This window comes from Pelobates fuscus, chromosome 11 (assembly GCF_036172605.1).
Source record: "Pelobates fuscus isolate aPelFus1 chromosome 11, aPelFus1.pri, whole genome shotgun sequence".
NCBI lineage: Eukaryota > Metazoa > Chordata > Amphibia > Anura > Pelobatidae > Pelobates > Pelobates fuscus.
Genome location: NC_086327.1, coordinates 3,736,919 through 3,758,152, shown reverse-complemented (window position 1 = coordinate 3,758,152; position 21,234 = coordinate 3,736,919). Strand labels below are relative to the sequence as shown.

Below are 21,234 nucleotides of genomic sequence, written 5' to 3'. Positions count from 1 at the left end.
TATGTAATGAGTGAAACTGCTGTCAGGGAATAAATTATTTATCCCTTAAACCCTGTTGGATGTTATAATAGTGAAAATGTTATCATGGTAACAACAAAGTAACAAAAGAAACAAATAGAATATAAAATATTACCTAATACCCAAGCTGTGACCCCCAATCCAGCCAATGAGATAAAAGCAAACAGAATCACTCCCATAATCCTCAGCGGGGTCCAGTGGCAGCCTTTTCCCACTGATGTGAATAAAAATTGATAACGTTAGCCACAAAGAGGGGCATTGAGATATGAATACAATGTAGGCCATTAACCAGTGCTCGAAGACGAGGATTAGAAAGAATGAAGAAGGCAGGTACAGTATATTAGATTGGATGAAATGACACCAGAGAGCCAAGAGGAGCCAGGACAAAGGGACAAACTCACAGAATCTAATAAATAATGTATATTGAGTTTCAAGGAGTGAAACCAGCTTTCTATACAGAATGATAGGCTAAGGCCTTTCCTTTATATCCTATAGCAAATCTGATCAATTGAACGGACTTGTCTACGAACAAGGCCACAATCAGCCACCTTTCTTTCTTTTAATTTCTGGTTTAGGAAACAGATCCCATAAATATGGCCTAACATATTCCGTCTCAATCTGTATCATGGAAAATATAGCTTGTTCCTTACTGGTAATGTCAGTCTAGCAAACCTCTGCTGTAACCTGCTAGCAAAGCAAGATGGCTGCTGCCAGGTACAATCACTATATCTTCCAAAAAACGACTTGCCTTCTTTCTGTACCATGTCTGATGATGGGTAATGTAACGTCACCGGATTGCTCGTTATATTATGGTTAATTTCAGACACTGTGAAAGGAACACATGGGTTAGAATTCCAGCCTCGTTCAATGTTTTCAGAATCGGAAGAGTTTCATTTTCAGTTTTTTTTTTCAAAGTGTCACATATTTTAAGTACTTTCTGCTTTAAAAACCCATCCAGTTTTAGCGACAGCTTCCAGTAATATTATAAAGAGAGATTTATGCCTGTTCTTCTTACTAAAAGGGACGCCTAATTTAATATACCCATTTTGGCCTCAATTTAGAAATTTTCAGACAATAATCTCAATCAGCTCCAGTTAATAAATGCAGTCTTATAAAATGGCAGCTCAATATCTGCCCAAAATGTCTTTATAAGTTTAGGATTTATATTCTGTTGTTAACACTTACATCTTACAGTATTTAATACCGTAAAATATGCAATAATTTGGGGGTGTCTGCAAACTAAAATCCCAGTTAACAGAAGAGACACAAGTGGCTTTTGTTAGACAAACAATAAACCAATAGTAGTTGGTATTAGATTGTAAGCTCTGGTGATCAGGGTCCTTGTACAGCTCTTGGGCAATAATTATTCAATACATGTTTCTTCTAATTCATTCTCAATCCCCTTTGTACAATGTATTTATGAGTAATAATAAAATATATTATTATTATGTTTAATTACTAAGTTCAAACTAATTTCTCAGAGAAAAATAAAATAAGGAAAAGCAAATCAAAACAATTATTTTGACACCGACATGCTGATAATCTTTACTGTTTGAGAGCTCGGCCTGCAAGCTTACAATCTAAAGGTAAAATGGTGCATTGGGTTATTTCAGATGCTTCCTTACCTGATACGGCCACTGAGGTCTAGTTTAGGAGAGGGGGGATAGATCCCCCTGAAATCTCAGCCGAGGAGGGTGGGGGTCGCAGGCAACCATTCCACTAAACATAGGGAAAGAGACAGAGTGAGTGGAGGCTGCCAGGAGACAGCTGATAAGGAAGAGACAGGTAAAAACAATGGAACAAAAAAGGCAACTGTAACCACTGCAAGAGAGGAGACAGACAGAAAGGGGAAGAAGAAGAGAGGGTAGAATATTAGAAGAAAAGCATAGATAGTGTAAAGTAGAAGTTAAGGAAAAGGCAGACAGTGTCTGAATCCAGGAGGGATCAGGTGAGAAAGGTATGCGTGTGTGAGGAGGGGGCAGGTAAGGGGGAGATGAGAGGTTGGACGATGGGGAAAGGGAGGAGTGAAAGCACATTATACCACCCTTACACACAGACAAGGGGATCGGTTTCACACACCTGCCCTGATCTCTACCTGATGGCAAGAAGTCATAGCAAACACAAAACCGATCCAATCTGACTGTGTCCTGGGTCGGCGCAGTTATACAAAGTGATCCAAAGTTATATAGAATACACTGATGCAATGATAACTTACTAAATTGATAACTTGTAACAATGATAACGTAATACAGGAATAGATTGATATAATGATAAAGTAATAAATTGATAACTTGTTATAATGATATCGTAATACAGGAATAGATTGATATAATGATAAAGTAATAAATTGATAACTTGTAACAATGATATCGTAATACAGGAATAGATTGATATAATGATAAAGTAATAAATTGATAACTTGTTACAATGATAACGTATTACAGGAATAGAATGATATATTGATAAAGTAATAAATTGATAACTTGTAACAATGATAACGTAATACAGGAATAGATTGATATAATGATAAAGTAATAAATTGATAACTTGTAACAATGATAACGTAATACAGGAATAGATTGATATAATGATAAAGTAATAAATTGATAACTTGTAACAATGATAACGTAATACAGGAATAGATTGATATAATGATAAAGTAATAAATTGATAACTTGTAACAATGATAACGTAATACAGGAATAGAATAATATAATGATAAAGTAATAAATTGATAACTTGTTACAATGATAACGTATTACAGGAATAGAATGATATAATGATAAAGTAATAAATTGATAACTTGTAACAATGATAACGTAATACAGGAATAGATTGATATAATGATAAAGTAATAAATTGATAACTTGTAACAATGATATCGTAATACAGGAATAGATTGATATAATGATAAAGTAATAAATCGATAACTTGTAACAATGATAACGTAATACAGGAATAGATTGAGATAATGATAAACTAATAAATCGATAACTTGTAACAATGATAACGTAATACAGGAATAGATTGATATAATGATAAAGTAATACATCGATAACTTGTAACAATGATAACGGAATACAGGAATAGATTGATATAATGATAAAGTAATAAATTGATAACTTGTAACAATGATAACGGAATACAGGAATAGATTGATATAATGATAAAGTAATAAATTGATAACTTGTAACAATGATAACGGAATACAGGAATAGATTGATATAATGATAAAGTAATAAATTGATAACTTGTAACAATGATATCGTAATACAGGAATAGATTGATATAATGATAAAGTAATAAATTGATAACTTGTAACAATGATAACGGAATACAGGAATAGATTGATATAATGATAAAGTAATAAATCGATAACTTGTAACAATGATAACGGAATACAGGAATAGATTGATATAATGATAAAGTAATAAATTGATAACTTGTTATAATGATAAAGTAATACAGGAATAGATTGATATAATGATAAAGTAATAAATTGATAACTTGTAACAATGATAACGTAATAAAGGAATAGATTGATATAATGATAAAGTAATAAATCGATAACTTGTTACAATGATAACGTAATACAGGAATAGATTGTTATAATGATAAAGTAATACAGGAATAGATTGATATAATGATAAAGAAATACATCGATAACTTGTTATAATGATAAAGTAATACAGGAATAGATTGATATAATGATAAAGTAATACATCGATAACTTGTAACAATGATAACATAATACAGGAATAGATTGATATAATGATAAAGTAATAAATTGATAACTTGTAACAATGATAACGTAATACAGGAATAGATTGATATAATGATAAAGTAATAAATTGATAACTTGTAACAATGATAACGTAATACAGGAATAGATTGATATAATGATAAAGTAATAAATTGATAACTTGTAACAATGATAACGTAATACAGGAATAGATTGATATAATGATAAAGTAATAAATTGATAACTTGTTACAATGATAACGTAATACAGGCATAGATTGATATAATGATAAAGTAATAAATTGATAACTTGTTACAATGATATCGTAATACAGGAATAGATTGATATAATGATAAAGTAATAAATTGATAACTTGTAACAATAATAACGTAATACAGGAATAGATTGATATAATGATAAAGTAATAAATTGATAACTTGTAACAATGATAACGTAATACAGGAATAGATTGATATAATGATAAAGTAATAAATTGATAACTTGTTACAATGATAACGTAATACAGGCATAGATTGATATAATGATAAAGTAATAAATTGATAACTTGTTACAATGATATCGTAATACAGGAATAGATTGATATAATGATAAAGTAATAAATTGATAACTTGTAACAATGATAACGTAATACAGGAATAGATTGATATAATGATAAAGTAATACATCGATAACTTGTAACAATGATAACGTAATACAGGAATAGATTGATATAATGATAAAGTAATAAATTGATAACTTGTTACAATGATAACGTAATACAGGAATAGAATGATATAATGATAAAGTAATAAATTGATAACTTGTTACAATGATAACATAATACAGGAATAGATTGATATAATGATAAAGTAATAAATCGCTAACTTGTAACAATGATAACGTAATACAGGAATAGATTGATATAATGATAAAGTAATAAATTGATAACTTGTTACAATGATAACGTAATACAGGAATAGAATGATATAATGATAAAGTAATAAATTGATAACTTGTTACAATGGTAACATAATACAGGAATAGATTGATATAATGATAAAGTAATAAATCGATAACTTGTTATAATGATAACGTAATACAGGAATAGATTGATATAATGATAAAGTAATAAATCGATAACTTGTAACAATGATAACCTAATACATGAATAGATTGATATAATGATAAAGTAACAAATTGATAACTTGTTACAATGATAACATAATACAGGAATAGATTGATATAATGATAAAGTAATGAATCCATAACTTGTTATAATGATAACGGAATACAGGAATAGAATGATATAATGATAAAGTAATAAATTGATAACTTGTTACAATGATAACGTATTACAGGAATAGAATGATATAATGATAAAGTAATAAATCGATAACTTGTAACAATGATATCGTAATACAGGAATAGATTGATATAATGATAAAGTAATAAATTGATAACTTGTAACAATGATAACGGAATACAGGAATAGATTGATATAATGATAAAGTAATAAATCAATAACTTGTAACAATGATAACTGAATACAGGAATAGATTGATATAATGATAAAGTAATAAATTGATAACTTGTAACAATGATATCGTAATACAGGAATAGATTGATATAATGATAAAGTAACAAATTGATAACTTGTTATAATGATAAAGTAATACAGGAATAGATTGATATAATGATAAAGTAATAAATTGATAACTTGTAACAATGATAACGTAATACAAGAATAGATTGATATAATGATAAAGTAATAAATCGATAACTTGTTACAATGATAACGTAATACAGGAATAGATTGTTATAATGATAAAGTAATACAGGAATAGATTGATATAATGATAAAGAAATACATTGATAACTTGTTATAATGATAAAGTAATACAGGAATAGATTGATATAATGATAAAGTAATACATCGATAACTTGTAACAATGATAACATAATACAGGAATAGATTGATATAATGATAAAGTAATAAATTGATAACTTGTAACAATGATAACGTAATACAGGAATAGATTGATATAATGATAAAGTAATAAATTGATAACTTGTAACAATGATAACGTAATACAGGAATAGATTGATATAATGATAAAGTAATAAATTGATAACTTGTAACAATGATAACGTAATACAGGAATAGATTGATATAATGATAAAGTAATAAATTGATAACTTGTTACAATGATAACGTAATACAGGCATAGATTGATATAATGATAAAGTAATAAATTGATAACTTGTTACAATGATATCATAATACAGGAATAGATTGATATAATGATAAAGTAATAAATTGATAACTTGTAACAATAATAACGTAATACAGGAATAGATTGATATAATGATAAAGTAATAAATTGATAACTTGTAACAATGATAACGTAATACAGGAATAGATTGATATAATGATAAAGTAATAAATTGATAACTTCTTACAATGATAACGTAATACAGGCATAGATTGATATAATGATAAAGTAATAAATTGATAACTTGTTACAATGATATCGTAATACAGGAATAGATTGATATAATGATAAAGTAATAAATTGATAACTTGTAACAATGATAACGTAATACAGGAATAGATTGATATAATGATAAAGTAATACATCGATAACTTGTAACAATGATAACGTAATACAGGAATAGATTGATATAATGATAAAGTAATAAATTGATAACTTGTTACAATGATAACGTAATACAGGAATAGAATGATATAATGATAAAGTAATAAATTGATAACTTGTTACAATGATAACATAATACAGGAATAGATTGATATAATGATAAAGTAATAAATCGCTAACTTGTAACAATGATAACGTAATACAGGAATAGATTGATATAATGATAAAGTAATAAATTGATAACTTGTTACAATGATAACGTAATACAGGAATAGAATGATATAATGATAAAGTAATAAATTGATAACTTGTTACAATGATAACATAATACAGGAATAGATTGATATAATGATAAAGTAATAAATCGATAACTTGTTATAATGATAACGTAATACAGGAATAGATTGATATAATGATAAAGTAATAAATCGATAACTTGTAACAATGATAACGTAATACAGGAATAGATTGATATAATGATAAAGTAACAAATTGATAACTTGTTACAATGATAACATAATACAGGAATAGATTGATATAATGATAAAGTAATGAATCCATAACTTGTTATAATGATAACGGAATACAGGAATAGAATGATATAATGATAAAGTAATAAATTGATAACTTGTTACAATGATAACGTATTACAGGAATAGAATGATATAATGATAAAGTAATAAATGGATAACTTGTAACAATGATATCGTAATACAGGAATAGATTGATATAATGATAAAGTAATAAATTGATAACTTGTAACAATGATAACGGAATACAGGAATAGATTGATATAATGATAAAGTAATAAATCGATAACTTGTAACAATGATAACGTAATACAGGAATAGATTGATATAATGATAAAGTAATAAATCGATAACTTGTAACAATGATAACATAATACAGGAATAGATTGATATAATGATAAAGTAATACATCGATAACTTGTAACAATGATAACATAATACAGGAATAGATTGATATAATGATAAAGTAATAAATTGATAACTTGTAACAATGATAACGTAATACAGGAATAGTTTGATATAATGATAAAGTAATACATCGATAACTTGTAACAATGATAACATAATACAGGAATAGATTGATATAATGATAAAGTAATAAATTGATAACTTGTAACAATGATAACGTAATACAGGAATAGATTGATATAATGATAAAGTAATACATCGATAACTTGTAACAATGATAACGTAATACAGGAATAGATTGATATAATGATAAAGTAATAAATTGATAACTTGTTACAATGATAACGGAATACAGGAATAGATTGATATAATGATAAAGTAATACATCGATAACTTGTAACAATGATATCGTAATACAGGAATAGATTGATATAATGATAAAGTAATAAATTGATAACTTGTTACAATGATAAAGTAATACTATAATAGTTTGATAAAGATTGAGAGTTTTTTAATTAGGGGGATTAACCAAATTTCAAATTAGACAAATGAAAATATTTCTACCACTCAGCAATGAATGCATGTTGCCTATTACAGGCTAATATTAGAAATCTATTTAGAATTCCTGGCAATGCACCCAGAAAATCTTATCATGTTTAATAGCTCGACCTCCAATCATCAAAAAAAGATATAATAATCTGAGACATCATTCTATTCTCATCTGCATACCCAGAATTAGATGCTGTTAGTGTAACCTGTAAATACTGTGCGTGAGGAGAAATCAGGTCTATTACAGCCATGGATGTGTAACTGTGTCCTGACAATACCGACACATTAAAACATAGCTGCTGTGTTACGTCTTCGTATATCGTTTCCCATTGGCTCACAGAGACAGAGCCCTGTCTCAGACCTCTCCCGTAATCATGTTCTAGGTCAGCATGCTTTCTGTGTAATGTATCCAGATATACAGACTCACAGCAGCTCCTTCCCTACAAAATATAAAGACATCAACCGGGTGATTTCACTATCCTCGGCCTCCCGCCTCACACACACATTAAATCCAATTATTCATTCAACACAGTAACACAGGGATATAGTTCTATCTCTCGAACCTTCCTCCTGCTCCCTCCTACAGGGTCACACTCCACTCTCACCTCCAGTTCTGCTACTTTCCCACCATGTCTATTTGCTGTCTCTCTCAATACCCTTCCTATTGTGTTTTTACACCCCACCTCCTCTAGACCTCATCTACCTATTGTTCCATTTTGTTATTGTCTCATTGGGTGAATTCCCCTCTTATTGTAAAGCGCTGCGGAATAAGCTGGCGCAATATAAATAATAATAACAATAATAATAATAATAATAAAAGTATCCTAGCCCTAGTGGTCACTCATGGTACTGCAAATAAACCATAAATAAAAGAGAAAATGTCAACAGCCCGTTATCTTCTGTTACAAAGCTTCTTTCTAGCAGTGAAAACTGAAAATTGTCCCGGGAGACCAATATTTCAGAATAAATAAAATTAAATATCAATTCTTCCGGATATCGATGTATCGATTTGAAATTAAAGATTTGAAAATTTAAATTTTAAAAAATCCGCAAGGCTGCTGTTTAGTGATTTAATCCTTGTGGCGAAACCGACCTCGCCACGTGTCCTTGGAGGGGGCTGATTGCCCGCCTCTTGCCTTTGGACTATGGACCAGACTTTATGGGAATGTGATACCCCAGATAGCTATACCATGGAGCCTATTCATATAATGAAAGACTAGGGGAAAGACTTTAGCTCCATGGCAATTGTACTGTGTGAATAGGATCTGCGCGCTATTCGGTAGTTTTATGCGCTGAGATCCCAGCTATCTGGGGATATGTGAAATGTCTGTGTGTTATGGATAAAAAGTAACTTTCTGTATTTTAAAGTGTTTTATGTCTTTCTGTAACCATGTGGTTAATGGAGTCTGTCTCTGTGCTGGAGATAATTAGATTACTTCTCCAGCACAGAGAAGGCTCTGTAAAAAACAGTCTGAGCTGGAAAGCCAGGGGTTTTAAAAGATACTTTACTAACTTTTGAACCCCTGGTCTGATCCATGCCATTTTTTTATATGTTGTTCCCCTGAATGGATTGATTGTGGATATGTATTTTTATGTGAATGTGATGTATGGTTTTAGAGTTAGGAAAGTTGTGTAAAAGTATATTTTAAACTGCATGCATAATGGGATTATGTGTCACACTAAGGGGAGGGGATGTGTGGGAGGTAACATCTATGTCATTGGTTCTTTTATGCCTCCCCCTGGGTGTGGCCGGTATGTGTGAGTTGGAAATAAAGGCCAGGCTGGATGAGCCAGTCCAGAGTTCCTGCTTAACCCTCAAAGCGATGTGTCGTCTCATTATTGGGGGGAAGGATTTATTGCATGCTGTTCCAGTTGACTGCTAGGAGTACAAGCCTATTCGTATGGTTCCTATTCAATGGTCTACAGCATTCATATGCTTGGGAGAATTTAAAAGGTTTCTCGGATTCGGTGATTGTGGTGTCTGCCAGAGTGCTTGGAGTCCTCAGGAAGCACTAGGAGCATCCATTAACGGAGGTACCAAGTCGGGGTGCCAGGTGATCCGTTACAATTGGTGGCAAGCGGCGGGATCGTTCCTACAGCCAGAAGGACAGCTACAGAACACCAATTCCTTGGAGTTACAAATTGAGGGCAACGTTAGCACTCGTGCAGCGCCCCTGGCAGCAGAGGTATCCAGCGACTTGGAGCAGACAAGTATGGAAGGCTCTGACGCTGAAGATGATTTTATGGCCAAGGTGAGGCAGCAAGTGGGCCAGTATGGGGGTTATATATCCATGGACATATTCCAGGGGATCTGGAACCAGGTCATGGCTGAGCAAAACTCAAAGATGGACGGAGAGTATGATGAGCAGGAAGAGTGGTACAGCAGCAGAGTAGAGGCTGCATCCGAGGAGGTTAGCCGCCCCCCCCCTGAGGTGGCAGGAAGAACCCGAAGTAGGGGTCCTCATAGATTGGTCCTGTGAGGAACCACAACAGGCAGGTGGAGATGGGACCGAGGTCTCTCCACCGGGCCCAACGGGATGGTGGGCAGCAGGCCCAGATCCCCAGCGGCAGAGTAAGTCCCAGGGAGATGAAGGTGCCGTCCTTCCTCCCCAGCGGCAGTGTGTATCCCAGGGAGATGAAGGGGCCGACCTTCCTCCCCAGCGGCAGTGTGTACCCCAGGGAGCTGATGGTGTCGTCCGTCCTCCCCAGCGGCAGTGTGTAACCCAGGGAGCAGAAGGTGCCGTCCTTCCTCCCCAGCGGCAGTGTGTACCCCAGGGAGCGGATGGTGTCGTCCTCCCTCCCCAGCGGCAGGCTGAGTTACAGGGGGCAGAGGTTGTTGTTCCTGCCCCCCAGCAGCAAAGTGATATGCCAGGAAGGCAGTGTGAAGTGAAGGGAGAGGAGAGCAGCATCCTCCCTCCCCAGCGGCAGTGTGTGTCTCAGGGAGCAGAAGGTATCGTCCTTCCTCCCCAGCGGCAGTGTGTACCCCAGGGAGCTGATGGTGTCGTCCATCCTCCCCAGCGGCAGTGTGTACCCCAGGGAGCTGATGGTGTCGTCCATCCTCCCCAGCGGCAGTGTATAACCCAGGGAGCAGAAGGTATCTTCCTTCCTCCCCAGCGGCAGTGTGTACCCCAGGGAGCAGAAGGTGCAGTCCTTCCTCCCCAGCGGCAGTGTGTACCCCAGGGAGCTGATGGTGTCGTCCTTCCTCCCCAGCGGCAGTGTGTACCCCAGGGAGCAGAAGGTGCAGTCCTTCCTCAACAGCAGCAGTGTGTACCCCAGGGAGCTGATGGTGTCGTCCTTCCTCCCCAGCGGCAGTGTGTACCCCAGGGAGCAGAAGGTGCCATCCTTTCTCCCAAGCGGCAGTTTACCATCCAGAGAGAGGAGCTTGTTACACCCTCTCTCCAGCGGCAGCCTAACCCACCAAGGGGAGATGTTAAGCCCCACATCTGTGCAGATGGGACCGTAGTCTCTACACTTACAGCACCAGGGGTAGGGACGGTCGGTCCTGTCCCCCAGCCACAGAGCAGTATAGCCAGAGGGGAGACAGTTGGTCTCTCCCTCCCACAACCAGGCTCCAACCAGTCTACTTCCGCGGTAGTACTGGCACCAGGGCAGAGTACCGCTGGTCTCTGCCCACTCAGCAACCCACCAGGGCAGACTACCAGTCCCCCACACAGCCGTGGTGAGACACCTGGACCTGGACAAAGTTCTCCTCTACCCAGGTGTAGTAACCAGTTATTGTGGGTGGGCTGTACTGCTGTTTCTGTTTTGTGGGTGGGTTGCTGGACTAACCAGGGCACTGACCGGCAGGAGGTCAGATACCCTGTTAGTCTGGGGGGTAAAGGGGAGAAGTGTGGCGAAACCGACCTCGCCACGTGTCCTTGGAGGGGGCTGATTGCCCGCCTCTTGCCTTTGCACTATGGACCAGACTTTATGGGAATGTGATACCCCAGATAGCTATACCATGGAGCCTATTCATATAATGAAAGACTAGGGGAAAGACTTTAGCTCCATGGCAATTGTACTGTGTGAATAGGATCTGCGCGCTATTCGGTAGTTTTATGCGCTCAGATCCCAGCTATCTGGGGATATGTGAAATGTCTGTGTGTTATGGATAAAAAGTAACTTTCTGTATTTTAAAGTGTTTTATGTCTTTCTGTAACCATGTGGTTAATGGAGTCTGTCTCTGTGCTGGAGATAATTAGATTACTTCTCCAGCACAGAGAAGGCTCTGTAAAAAACAGTCTGAGCTGGAAAGCCAGGGGTTTTAAAAGATACTTTACTAACTTTTGAACCCCTGGTCTGATCCATGCCATTTTTTAATATGTTGTCCCCCTGAATGGATTGATTGTGGATGTGTATTTTTATGTGAATGTGATGTATGGTTTTAGAGTTAGGAAAGTTGTGTAAAAGTATATTTTAAACTGCATGCATAATGGGATTATGTGTCACACTAAGGGGAGGGGATGTGTGGGAGGTAACATCTATGTCATTGGTTCTTTTATGCCTCCCCCTGGGTGTGGCCGGTATGTGTGAGTTGGAAATAAAGGCCAGGCTGGATGAGCCAGTCCAGAGTTCCTGCTTAACCCTCAAAGCGATGTGTCGTCTCGTTCTTTGGGGGAATTGGATTGTATGCTGACTGCCAGGAGTGTAAGCGGATGGTATGCTTTTCCTGTTCAGCTGATTCCAGAGTTCGTGTGGTTCCAGTCGGGAGAGTGGTGTTTGCAGTAGCTGCCTGTGCATCTGGAAAGGGGGATATCGCCTAAACTGGGTTTTATCCTCTTGTAAGTGAAACGGTCCGTTACAATCCTGATATCATGTTTAATGGAGAAATAATGGCTCCGGTGCAGCGACTGTGAATCTCACAATTCTGTATTGCAGATCAGTGAGACAGGCAAAGTTTGGGAGAGAATTCTGAAAAGCATGGCAAAAAGTCCTATAGTTATTTCAATCGCCATGGAAACAAACAGAGTCAGCAGCATTCTATTGGTTTCAATAGTGACTGCTCCACGGTTTGTTTTAATGACGGATCTAATTCTCCTCTAAATTCTGAATGTGTAAACTGTCATTAATACAGGTATGAGTCTAAGGATAAATGTATGAATTTTAATGTAAAATACCCTCCAAAGCCCTCCACTCCAGTTACGACTCAGGCACTGAGGCTTCGTAGCCTCGCACTAAGATGGTCCTCGCCATTGGAAGGGTGAAAAGGGGCAACACAACCCAAACAAGGGCAAGACGCCCGCCAAACGACACAAGTCGGCTCCACCCACTACCCCTGCCCCACGACATGACTACTCAGAGGAGGAGGAGGGTGACCTGACCCGTTCTATGGCCATATTAGACGAATGGCAGGCGGTAGAATCGGATTTACAAGACGACATGTGGGGGTTAGATTCTGTAGCGGTACTTACCTTATCCGGGGGCCGGCCGCGGTCCTCTCTTCAAGTCGCGCGCGGTACTGCGGCTGCACGAGCCGCGCGCGGCTCATCCGACTCTCCTAACAGGAGGACGGGCAGTGACCGCGAGATGCGGTCACGTGTCCCGCCTGCAGCTAAGAGCGCGCCGCGAGTCTTGGGCGCGCTCTTAAAGAGACAGTGGGACCCTAAATTGCAAAAAGGCTCCCATTGGCTCCTGTCATGCCAATCACCCCATACACTTACCTGGTGGGGGTGTGGAAGTGACAGGAGCCAATCACATTAGTTTGAAGGCTACTTATACTCACCCTTTTCCCTTAGTTCCTTGCCCTATCGTGGTTTCTGCTTAGTTCCCTTTAGTGCTTGTTGTGTTCAGTTGTGTTTCTCCGTATTTGACCTTGGCTTTGTATTCTGACTTCGTTTTCGCTTTATCCTTGTTTGTACTGTTTGCCGGCTTGCTGATTCCTGTGTACCAGACCCCGGCTAGTTTTCGTTTACGCTGTCTCTTTGTGCCCTTGACCTCGGATCGTTCCTGACTCTGTCTTCTCCTATTACGTCGAGTCCGGCCACTCTAAGGTCCGGTAGACGTATCTCTCCTCTGTGCTGTCTTCTGTTTGGCTGGATCCTGCGTGTAGGGGTATATACTCGTTACATTACGATAGGGCCATGGACCCCGCAGATTTAGCTCAACAGATGGCGTCCCATGAGGCTAGATTTGTAGAGCAGGATCACCGTATGGATCAGTTAGCTCAGGCTCTCCAGACGCTCTTAGCTAGAACCATTCCAGCAACCGCACCTAACCCTCCTACATCCCTGCTTCCTGAAGTATCGACTGTGCCTAATGCTACGGCCCATTTAACGCCTCCTCCTAGGTATGGAGGGGATTCTAAGACATGCAGAGGGTTCATTAACCAAATAGAGTTTCATTTTGAGATGTATCCACGTTCATTTCCCACAGAGAGGTCTAAAGTTGGGTTCTTTATGCACCAACTTACCGACAAAGCACTTGAATGGGCAAACCCTATTTGGGAGGCTAATGGACCTATGGTGCATGACTTTCACAGTTTCCTTACAGTTTTTTGCAGAACTTTTGATACTATGAAAAGGTCTAAGAATGCCGCGAGAGCATTAATGAGGGTTAAACAGGGTTCTAGGTCTGTGGCTGATTACGCTATACAGTTTCGTACCCTTGCCTCACAGGTCGATTGGACCAACAATGGGTTAACTACTGCCTTCATGGAAGGCTTATCAGACTCTATATTGGATGAGGTAGCAGCTAAGGAGCTTCCTGTTGCCTTAGAGGACCTTATTGACTACCTCATCGATATAGATAATAGGATTCGTGACAGGCTCTATACCAAGAACAGGAATAGACGTTTTTTTACACCTATTCACCCCAGAGTTAATACACCGGAGAGTGTAAAAGTATCTGAAGAGGAACCCATGCAATTAGGGGTTGCCAAACTCTCTGATAATGAAAAATTACATAGGAGAAGGGAGGGACTCTGCCTATATTGTGGTAGGAGAGACCATATGGTAAAGGAGTGTCCTTTGCTCCCGGAAAACTCTCGCACCTAAGACCTTATAGGGGACTGGCCTTGGGTGTGATTTCTAAGTCTCCTACATTGCCTCCTAACCGACTGCTTCTCCCTGTTTCTTTACATATGGGAGAGAGTTGTATAGTTGAAAATATATACGCCCTGGTTGACTCTGGGGCAGCTGAGAATTTTATAGACTCTGGTTTTGTAAAGAAAAACAATATTCCCATCAGGGAGAAGGAAATACCCTTGGCCGTTGAGGTCATAGATGGTAGACCATTGATATCTCCAGTTGTTACTCACAAGACTGCACCACTAAACATGTACACAGGGGTTCTACACTATGAAACCATTCGGTTCCAGGTCATCACCTCTCCCTCTTCACAGTTGGTGTTAGGGTATCCATGGTTACGTGCCCACAATCCCATTTTTGACCTCGAGACAGGGCAGATAAAATCATGGAGTGAAGCCTGCCATGAGTCATGTACTATTGAAGTCACGCCTGTGAATTCTATTAATGTTCCTACCATTCCTCCTTTGTCTACGGCTATACCCTCTCAGTATTTATCTTTAAAGACTGTCTTTGATAAAAGAGAGGCTGACAAATTACCGCCTCACAGACCCTACGATTGTGCTATTGACTTGTTGCCTGGCACTATACCTCCCAAGGGCAGGGTGTACCCTCTATCGGTTCAAGAAAACCGTGTCATGGAGGAGTACATTAAAGAATCATTAGACAAGGGATTTATTAGGAGATCCTCTTCTCCGGCTGGAGCGGGGTTCTTCTTTGTATCAAAGAAAGAAGGCGATTTAAGACCTACATTGATTATAGAGGTCTTAAAAAAAACTGTCAAAAATGCTTACCCTATACCATTAATAACAGAATTGTTTGACAGGCTCAAACATGCTACGGTATTCACCAAATTAGATCTTAGAGGAGCATACAATTTGATACGTATAAAAAAGGACCACGAATGGAAGACAGCCTTTAACACTAGGTAAGGTCATTATGAGTATACCGTCATGCCATTTGGGCTTTGCAATGCCCCAGCAGTATTCCAAGAATTTATTAATGATGTCTTAAGGGACTTTATTCACTCATTTGTTATTGTGTACTTGGATGACATTTTAATATATTCTACAGACTTACACACTCATCACAGACATGTTACGACAGTTCTGAAGACCCTTCTTGCTAATGGTCTTTATTGCAAACTAGAAAAATGTCTATTCGACCAATCCGAGGTCCAGTTTTTAGGGTATTTGATTTCCGCTAAGGGTTTTCGGATGGATCCTCAGAAGCTTGCGGCGGTCATAGAATGGCCTCTGCCGCAAGGTCTGAAAGCCATCCAGCGTTTTCTGGGTTTCTCTAATTATTATAGACGTTTTATCAAAGGTTTTTCGTCTATCGTAGCACCTATTACTCGTATGACTAAAAAGGATGGCAATACACGTGCCTGGTCTACCGAGGCACTTCAGGCTTTCGACTTTCTTAAGACTACGTTCGCCTCTGCACCTATTTTACAGCATCCTGTCCCCTCATTGCCATATATACTTGAGGTTGATGCTTCCGATATAGGGGTAGGTGCTGTCTTATCCCAAAGAGAGTCTCCTGACAAGCCATTGCATCCTTGTGGCTTCTTTTCTAAACAAATGTCCAAAGCAGAAAGGAATTAGGATGTGGGTAATCGCGAACTCCTTGCTATCATTTTAGCACTCAAAGAATGGAGACATTTGTTAGAGGGCACTAAGGATCCTATCCTCATATTTACGGATCATAAGAACCTATCCTACCTTAGCGAAGCTAAAAGATTGTCTTCAAGGCAGGCTAGGTGGTCACTGTTCTTGTCTCATTTTAATTATATAATCACCTATAGGCCAGGTGATCGGAACACTAAAGCGGACGCTCTGTCCAGACAATTCGAGACTATTGACAAACAGGAGATTGATGTCACTCCTGTCATTCCCCCAGACAGGATAATAGCAACTACTATATTGTCTATTTCCTCTTCCCTCTTGCAGGCCATACAAGCGAAACAAAGCATGGCACCTAGCAAGAGGCCTAATGATAAATTGTTCGTTGACGTTCCCGAGAGACGGGATATTCTGTCACTGTATCACGATACTAAGACTGCTGGACATCCTGGTATTTCCAAAACGGTGTCAGCCGTTTCTCGGTATTTCTGGGGGGATACCTTACGTAAGGATGTTACTGACTATATAAGTGCTTGTACTACTTGCGCATGTATGAAATCCTCTTGTAGAGTTCCTTGTGGGCTGTTGCATCCGTTAACCGTTCCCGAGAGACCTTGGTCTAATCTATCAATGGATTTTATTGTTGAATTACCCCCTTCGAATGGTAACACAGTCATCCTAATGATAGTAGATCGGTTTTCCAAAATGGCTCACTTTGTGTCTCTTCGCAAGTTGCCCACTTCCAAGGAACTGGCTCTTATCTTCGCTAGAGAAGTGTTTCGATTACATGGTATTCCCTTATCTATTGTATCCGATAGGGGTAGCCAATTTATTTCCAGGTTCTGGAAAGCCTTTTGTTCGGAGATGGGTATTTCTCTCTCATTTTCTTCCGCTTACCATCCCCAGTCTAATGGAGCTGCTGAACGTGCCAACCAGTCTCTGGAGCAGTACCTCCGTTGTTTTGTGTCTCACCATCAGGACAATTGGTCTGACCTGCTTCCTTGGGCTGAATTTGCTCGGAATAACGCCACTCATGATTCTTCCGGCAAAAGCCCTTTTTACGTTGTCTATGGCCAGCATCCCGTGGTTCTTCCGGCTGCATTCTCCTCACAGGGCATGCCAGCTCTGGATGAGCATTTGGCTGGTTTGCGTAATACTTGGGAGCAGGTTCAGCGTTCTTTGGTGGACTCTGCTGCCCGCCAGAAGGCTCAGGCTGACAAGCATCGCAGAGCGGCTCCTTCCTATGTTGTGGGGGACAGGGTTTTGCTTTCCACACGGAATATTCGCCTCCGGGTGCCTTCTATGAAATTGGCTCCCCGCTTCATTGGTCCTTATCGCATTATACATAAGGTTAATCCCGTTTCTTATGCCTTGGGTCTGCCTAAGAATCTGCGTATACCTAATGTATTTCACACCTCGTTGTTGAAGCCTTACGTACGCAACCGCTATACCCGGCATACTCCCCCTCCCCCTCCTGTCTCTGTGGAGGGTCATGAGGAGTTCGAAGTGTCTGCTGTTATTGACTCTCGTTTCCTTAGGGGTCGGCTTCAGTACTTGGTACATTGGAAGGGTTATGGGCCTGAGGAGCGCAGTTGGATTTCTGCGGATGCTGTTCATGCTCCCCGCCTTGTACGTTCTTTCCATTCGCGTTTTCCTGCCAGGCCTGTCTCTTAAAGAGACAGTGGGAGCCTAAATTGCAAAAAGGCTCCCATTGGCTCCTGTCATGCCAATCACCCCATACACTTACCTGGTGGGGGTGTGGAAGTGACAGGAGCCAATCACATTAGTTTGAAGGCTACTTATACTCACCCTTTTCCCTTAGTTCCTTGCCCTATCGTGGTTTCTGCTCAGTTCCCTTTAGTGCTTGTTATGTTCAGTTGTGTTTCTCCGTATTTGACCTTGGCTTTGTATTCTGACTTCGTTTTCGCTTTATCCTTGTTTGTACTGTTTGCCGGCTTGCTGATTCCTGTGTACCAGACCCCGGCTAGTTTTCGTTTACGCTGTCTCTTTGTGCCCTTGACCTCGGATCGTTCCTGACTCTGTCTTCTCCTATTACGTCGAGTCCGGCCACTCTAAGGTCCGGTAGACGTATCTCTCCTCTGTGCTGTCTTCTGTTTGGCTGGATCCTGCGTGTAGGGGTATATAATCGTTACAGATTCTGGATCAAATTCCGTTTTCCTGCGAGAAACTTTTATGTGTGAACCCCAGATGTCCGAAAACATGGAACTCCCACAGGAGGAAGGGAAAACCATCCTGGACCCGACAGGTCAAAACGGAATATCAGACACCCATGCTCAGGGGATTGGACACCCCCAGAGCATTTGTCCAAATGTATGCACCTATGGTTCCGCAAGCCATTAGACAAGACGGTGCATAACCGACTATGGTCAGAATGCCCACGTCCTTTCTTTCCCAATCACATTGCCCAGAGCCCGGAATTCGACCAGGTCATGATTACATTCATGACACGGCGGTCGCGATCCCCGTTAAGGAGTGGAGAAAGGATTCCGAGGGGTTCAGGACATATTGTTGAATTCCATCGGCCCCTTCTCTAAAATCATGTATCTGGCGTACAACGCTTTCATGAGAGCCGATCAATTAGATGCCATCACATTTTGGGAATGGGAACATGACATACGGGAATGGGCACAAAGGTGTTTTTGCTTTGTGAGGAACACGAAGTTGGAGGAATTGGGCACGAAAGAGCTAGGACTTCTGGCATAGGGTAAGCTGTTCAGGGATGCATTCCTCAAAGAACTGAACAGACATATGAATGTCTTCACATCATTAAATAACGCAGAGATTTCCATGAGGAAGGTCATCAGGAGCAACCCCGCAAGAGGGTTTTTTGGACAGGCTGGCCACAAAAAGGTCCATGCAGCCAGCCTATTCTGGGCATTAGGCCACTGTTCTTCGAAACCCCAACCTTTCTACCCGAAGGTGGGCTACAGGCAACTGTTCTACTACTCCAGAGGAGCGGAAAGAGGTCGCGGACACATGGTCATGGCAGAGCACGCTTCCCCACAGGTAAGCAACCGCTTAACATAATTTCTCTCACACCATTGTACTGCAGGCCATATTGTTCTGTTCTTTCAGACCTGGACAACCATCTCCACAGACGCGTGGATACTACAAATGTCCTTTTCACCTGGACCTGTTTGCATCACACAACAACAGGCAGACTTGCAGTTCCCCCTGTTCGCTATGATGGCACGAACACTCCAATACCTGAGGATCCAACGTGTATCGCTACTACTCCTCACTCCCCTATGGCGGGGTCACCCACGGTTCCCGGGTCTCCTAGCATTGTCCTGCGCAGACCGTACCCTCTCCAACTGCCATCCTATATGACGTGATCGTCTCTCCCTGGTGGCTTGGACTCTTGCCGGGGTGCCTGGCAGATCGGCAAACTATGGCAGGCTGCTAGGGACCTCCTATGGGATTCCTGGGCACCGGGGACTAGACAATGTTACCTCTCGGTATGGGCTTCCTGGTCCACTTGGTGTGTGTAACGGAACCTCGATCCATTTACTGTCCCTATGCCATCCATTCTAAACTTCTTATCCTCCTTGTTTTCCACAGGTCGATCTTACCAGTCGATTAATGTAGTGCGTTCAGCAATTTCGGTGGCCCACGTCCCTATTGAAGGGATCCAGGGAGGGAAGTATCCGCTAGTGTGTCGGCTTCTGAGAGGCATTCGCCTGCAATGACCCCCTGGGCCCAAATACTAATGTTTGTCCTCCGGTTTTTGAGAGACTGGCCTCCTAACGAAAGGCTTTCTCACCATCAACTCTCTGCCAAATTCACAGTCCTTCTTTGCCTCGTTTCTTTCCGTCGGGTGACGGATGTTCGGGCATTTAACGTAGACGTATTTTTGGTCTCCCCAGAGGGATAACCTTTTGGGTATCCCATCACACGAAATCAGATTTGTCTTTTTTTCCTTATGGACCCCCAACTATGTGTAGTCTCGGCTTTGCGGTGTTATGTGGAAGTGACGTCCACGCTACGAGCCACCACTTCGGGTCACTTATTTATGTCTTATGTTAGACCGCATGATCCCGTCTCAGTAACAACGCTCACCAGACGGATACGATGGGTTTTGTCTCTGGCAGGCATAGAGACTGCATTTGAGACTCACTCTGTGAAACATTTATTCTTTTTTTTTTTTTCAAACATATAGGACTAATTAGATAGAGTTCTTGTAATCTCTCCACCACCTATTGGGCAAACACAGTTGTCTGCATATACCACACCTTGGGGGTCGCTGTCTCGGTAGCTCACGCAGGACAGGAGCTACCCGCTTCACCCCCACTTAGTACCTCCATTGGTACTCGGCCAACGAATGGTCTATGTTATTAAGTTGTTCATATGTTGTTCTTTTATGTTTTTGTTCGTAACAAAATATGTTGTAGTATCCAAATACACTCAACTCACTAAGTCACAAGGGTGGACACACATACAATCCTCAGATGTGGTATCCCAACGGGATCTTCTCCTCCTAGTTCCAACCGGAGAAGGGACACACCGATACACCCTCTTAATGACTACCACACTGAGTCGGGCCTATGCGGAGGCGCCGCCTAACTTGATATTGCTGAGAAAGGTGTCGCCTCTATCGAACACAAAACCACTTTTTCACTTGAATCACTTCTCACCTTTTGACCCACCATGAAAATTTACAGT

At 39.9% G+C, this 21,234-nt stretch overlaps 2 protein-coding genes across 4 annotated transcripts in view; one reads left to right on the top strand and one right to left on the bottom strand.

Annotated features, from left to right (window-relative positions):
* HPN (hepsin) overlaps positions 1-21,234 on the bottom strand; it is an 85,241-nt gene that overhangs the window by 33,825 nt on the left and 30,182 nt on the right. Inside the window, exons 2-4 of one of the 3 annotated variants that reach the window (XM_063435998.1) lie at positions 1,644-1,737; positions 767-844; positions 134-232 (exon numbers count right to left, since the gene is read on the bottom strand). In XM_063435998.1, the coding sequence (XP_063292068.1) occupies positions 134-232; positions 767-782 (115 nt within the window). In that variant the 5' untranslated portion in view covers positions 783-844; positions 1,644-1,737. Of the gene's footprint in view, positions 1-133; positions 233-766; positions 845-1,643; positions 1,992-21,234 lie in introns of those variants that run through there. The other 2 variants (XM_063435997.1, XM_063435999.1) reach the window with 2 other exon arrangements.
* Positions 19,194-21,234, top strand: part of LOC134577687 (uncharacterized) — a 30,149-nt gene continuing 28,108 nt past the window's right edge. Inside the window, exon 1 of the mRNA XM_063436548.1 lies at positions 19,194-19,276. Within this exon, the coding sequence (XP_063292618.1) occupies positions 19,194-19,276 (83 nt within the window). The remainder of the gene's footprint in view (positions 19,277-21,234) is intronic.